Source organism: Myotis lucifugus, unplaced genomic scaffold, assembly GCF_000147115.1.
Source record: "Myotis lucifugus unplaced genomic scaffold, Myoluc2.0 scaffold_2, whole genome shotgun sequence".
NCBI classification, from domain to species: domain Eukaryota; kingdom Metazoa; phylum Chordata; class Mammalia; order Chiroptera; family Vespertilionidae; genus Myotis; species Myotis lucifugus.
The window spans coordinates 32,829,057-32,833,706 of record NW_005871050.1 but is presented as its reverse complement, the minus strand read 5'-3'; the positions used below and the strand labels follow the sequence as shown (position 1 = coordinate 32,833,706).

Genomic DNA, 4,650 nt, shown 5'->3' with positions numbered 1-4,650 from the left:
AAAATGTTCAATATACCCAGGATCCTGGCATCACTGCCAACGGAATTGAGCAAAGTCTCCCCAGTTTCAACTACCCACCAGGGACACCTGTTGGCTATCTCAGGGTGTTCTTCTGCCCCTGAATCCTTCAAAAACTTTTGCTTTCTTCCATTCCTTGCCCATGAATTACAAGTCTTCAGTCTCAGGGTGACTGGTCCCACCCACCTACTTGACATCAACTCTAGTCATAAGGGGTTCAAAACCAATGTGTCTACTCTTCCGAGATGCCCCGAACTTCAGGTTCTGGCCAGGAAATGAGCTTACACATCTGTCCTACAAATAGAACTAGACTCTATTGTCAGGTAAAAAAAAATTAGTAGGAACACAAGTATTTGAAGTTTTTATAAAATTTTATTTTTTTGTTTTTTTTTAAATACGTTTTTATTGATTTTTAGAGAGAGAAGAGAAGAGAGAGAGATAGAAACATCAATGATGAGAGAATCAATGACTAGCTGCCTCTTGCACGCTTTCTACTGGGGATCGAGCCCACAATCCAGGCATGTGCCCTGACTGGGAATCCAACCAGGACCTCCTGGTTCATGGGTCCATGCTCAACCACTGAGCCACACCAGCCCAGCAAGATTTTATTTCTCCACTTCTTTTCTGAGGCATAGATTCTCCAGTTGAGGCAGGTGCAGGTTAGATGTTCCATCAGCCATTATCTACGGAAGTGGGGGACAGTGGGTTGGGGTGTATCTGAAGGTGTCATGGGTGTGTGTGTGTGTGTGTGTGTGTGTGCACGCGCACAAGGGTTTAAAGGGGTTTTGCATTATGGACCCGTGTGAGTTTTGTCTTTGGAGAACACAATTTCCTCCCCCACACCTTGATACCTCTGCCCCGTTCATCCTCTGTCCACCTTCCAAGCTCTCCACCCTCCAGGCAGGACTCGCTCCCTCTTCCCGTGATGAGCACCTACCTACACATGGTGTCCACCTGGGTCGTGTTTGTCCATCCCCTTTAGGAATGGTTTCCGATGGAAACGACCGAGTCATCCTCTCCCTCGGGGCCCCTGTTGGACTCCCTCTCAACGAAACCACATTTGCACACCTGGTCAAGGAGCAAGGATACAGCACGGCGATCATCGGTAAGCAGCCATGGCTCTCTGCCTCCTCCAGAAGTCTCTGTCATCATTGTGCTTGGCTCACCAGGGACCTGCAATGAACAAAGCTCCCTTCACACACACACACACACACACACACACACACACACACACACACACAGTGTGTCCTAAATGATATAAACCCATCCTTTGCAGACATAGCTCAGCCATGACACAAGACGCCTTCCCACCTAACCCCCAGGTCTTTCCAGATGTTCATCCCACATGTTTCCGGGTCACCCCATGTGTTCTTCATCTTTGCACAGGTCAAGATGCTCTATGATAAAGATTTAGGATGGTTCTCTCTCTCTCTCTCTCTCTCTCTCTCTCTCTCTCTCTCTCTCCCTCTCTCTCTCCCTCTCTCTCTCTCTCTCCATTATTCTTTGCAGGCTCTGAAATCTCACCCACCAGGCATCATTTCAGACATGAATTGAGTCCTCCCAGGGACACACAAATAGTGTGAGCATCATTAGCGTATACGGAAGTACAAGTTCTGATTCTGTTAAAATATCTAGAGTGACACTAAAGCAAAATAAGAGCGGGGTATGTTGCTCCAAATTTCGAGGGGCCCCGCCAATCCTCTGTCTCAGGTCCTCACTCATGAAGATAATCCACAGAGAAAACCAAGATGTCCTTTGTGCCAATGGCCATGGTCTTGGGCTCATTTCATTTCGGGGATACAGCCTCCCACACCCACTAAAACACTGATATTCACGGGCGGGAAGGATGTCAACAATAACCACCACCACCCCTCATTTCAGAGACGAGGAACTTGACCCTTTGCAACGCTGAGTGTCAAATGGGATGAGTTAGAACCAGGGTCGTTCAACGTTCAAGATGTGTCAAGTTTTCCTGAATCAATCTCTTAGGTCAATGAACTCTAGTGGGAGATGTTTGGATTTCCAATCAGCCAGCTATCCATTCATCTATTCCTCTATGCTCAATATATACTCCATCATTTATCTATATCTATATCTATCATCTATCTATCTATCTATTATCTATCTATCTATCTATCTATCTATCTATCTATCTATCTATCTATCATCTATTTGTCCATCCATCATATACATATCTATCCATCATATATCATCTATCTTCTCTCTATCATTTATCAATCTTTGTGGCTATAACTTATATCTATCTATTTATCTATCTATCTATCTATCTATCTATCTATCCATCTATCTATCATCTCTCCTTCCACTCATCTAGTCATCCATTCACCACTCTCTGTCTGTCTGTCTGTCTCTCTATCTACCCACCCACACAATTCTTCCATCCACTTATTAATCCATCATATCTGTCTATCCATCTATCTACCCATCCACTCATCATTGATATTTCTATTCACCTGCTATCTCTATGCTGTCTTTATTATTTATCTATATCTGTGGCTATAATTAACATCTATCTGTTTACCTATCTATTTGTTTATTGATATGCCCATCTATCAATCTATCCACTCATCCACAAATACATAAATATATCTATCACTCATCTATCATCTATCTATCTATGTATCTATCTAATCTATCTATCACTTTTCTCTCTATACATCCATTTTTCTCTCGGTATATCCATTCATTCATCCACCCGCTCATCCATCTACCTTCTATCATATCTTTCTCACTATCTAATATCTACCTACCTACCTACCTAGCTATCCATCATCTGTACTCTACCTTGGCTCTATCATGCACCTATATTGTGACTATTTCTCATTCTCTCTGTGAACGAGAAACCAGATTTTCAGGCAAATACCTGCAAACTACTGAAGAGCCAAAAGTGAGTCCGTGCTGAACTTGGATGTTTAAGGAAAAGAAAAATATTTGCTACTCCATTTTGTGCGCTGGCTTCTTGTTTCAAATGAAAAATGATCTCATGGTCTTTGTCATATGTGAGCATGTTATGTGTTATGTGTTATGTGTTATGTGTTATGTGTGTGTGTTTAATTTCAGGGAAATGGCATCAGGGCTTAAACTGCAACTTCCGAAATGACCACTGCCACCATCCGTCTCACTATGGGTTCGATTACTTCTACGGCATGCCATACAGTCTGTTTGACCTGTGCTGGCCCGACCCTTCCCGGGACGCGGAATTAGCCATCAGTGGCCGACTCTGGGTCTGTGTGCAGCTGGTCGCCGTGGCTGCGCTCACTCTTGCTCTCGGGAAACTGAGTCACATGCTCTGCGTTCCCTGGGACCTCATCCTCTTCCTGGTCCTATTCATCCTTCTCCTGGGCTACTTCTGGTTAAACAGTTACCAGTCGACCCTGTACTGGGATTGCCTCCTCATGAGGGAGCAAGAAATTACTGAGCAGCCCATGAAGGCGGAAAGAGCTGGGTCCATCATGGTGAAGGAGGCGATTTCGTTTTTAGAAAGGTAAAGATGATTTTTTATTTTTAGATTCATGAAAAGATAAGAGAACAAGTATCTCTATATATAAAAGGCTAATTGACGGATCGTCCTGTCCGACCGACGGACCAACCGATCAACCGGCCAGCTGGTACATACGATGCACACTGGCAATTCAAAAATAAATGTTGGCTCTCCCATACGAGACACATATAAAGTGTTTTTACTCTTAATGTGGTAAACAGGAAGACATTAGAATAAGTTTAACCAATTTATCAGTCATTGCTTTTATCAATGTTGTTTTTATACCATGTTTTTGTTATTTTTACATCATGTTTTTGTTGTTCTTATATCATGGCTTTGTTGTTGTTATATTATGTTGTTATTGTTCGTTTATTAGTCATTTTATATATTATTTTCATATATATTTTACTAATTTTTTTTTCATCTCTGACACTTCTATTATAGAGAAAGGGCAAATAGCGATATTAACATATTTATTCTAATTAATTTCCTTTCAATGTGCATGAATCCGTGCATCAGGCCACTAATATATATATATATATATATATATATATATATATATATATATATATGGAAGTTTATTTTGTTTTTATTTTTGTTTTTAATATATTTTATTGATTTTTTACAGAGAGGAAGGGAGAGAGATAGAGAGTTAGAAACATCGATGAGAGAGAAACATCGACTAGCTGCCTCCTGCACATCTCCTACTGGGGATGTGCCTGCAACCCAGGTACATGCCCTTGACCGGAATCAAACCTGGGACCTTTCAGTCCGCAGGCCGACGCTCTATCCACTGAGCCAAACCGGTTTCGGCAGTTTATTTTGTTTTTAATATATTTCTGTCGATTTCACAGAGGGAGACAGAAAGATAGAAACATCAATGATGAGAGAGAATCATTGATTGGCTGCCTCCTGCACACCCCACGCTGGAGACCAATCCCTCCAACTGGGCATGTGCCCTGACTAGGAATCAAACTGTGGCCCCCTGGTTTATAAGTTGATGCTCAACAACTGAGCCATGCTGGCTGGGCTAAACTCTTTTTTTTTTAATTGAATTTATTCAGGTGACATCCTATATAATAAAAGCCTAATATGCTAAATGTCCGGTCATCCAGTCAGCCATCAACCAA

General features: G+C 42.0%; 1 protein-coding gene across 1 annotated transcript in view; it reads left to right on the top strand.

Annotated features, from left to right (window-relative positions):
• Nucleotides 1-4,650, top strand: part of ARSF (arylsulfatase F) — a gene marked incomplete at its 5' end in the record, with an annotated part of 24,667 nt that overhangs the window by 7,983 nt on the left and 12,034 nt on the right. Inside the window, 2 exons of the mRNA XM_023756997.1 lie at nucleotides 1,001-1,123; nucleotides 3,100-3,523. Of these exons, the coding sequence (XP_023612765.1) occupies nucleotides 1,001-1,123; nucleotides 3,100-3,523 (547 nt within the window). The remainder of the gene's footprint in view (nucleotides 1-1,000; nucleotides 1,124-3,099; nucleotides 3,524-4,650) is intronic.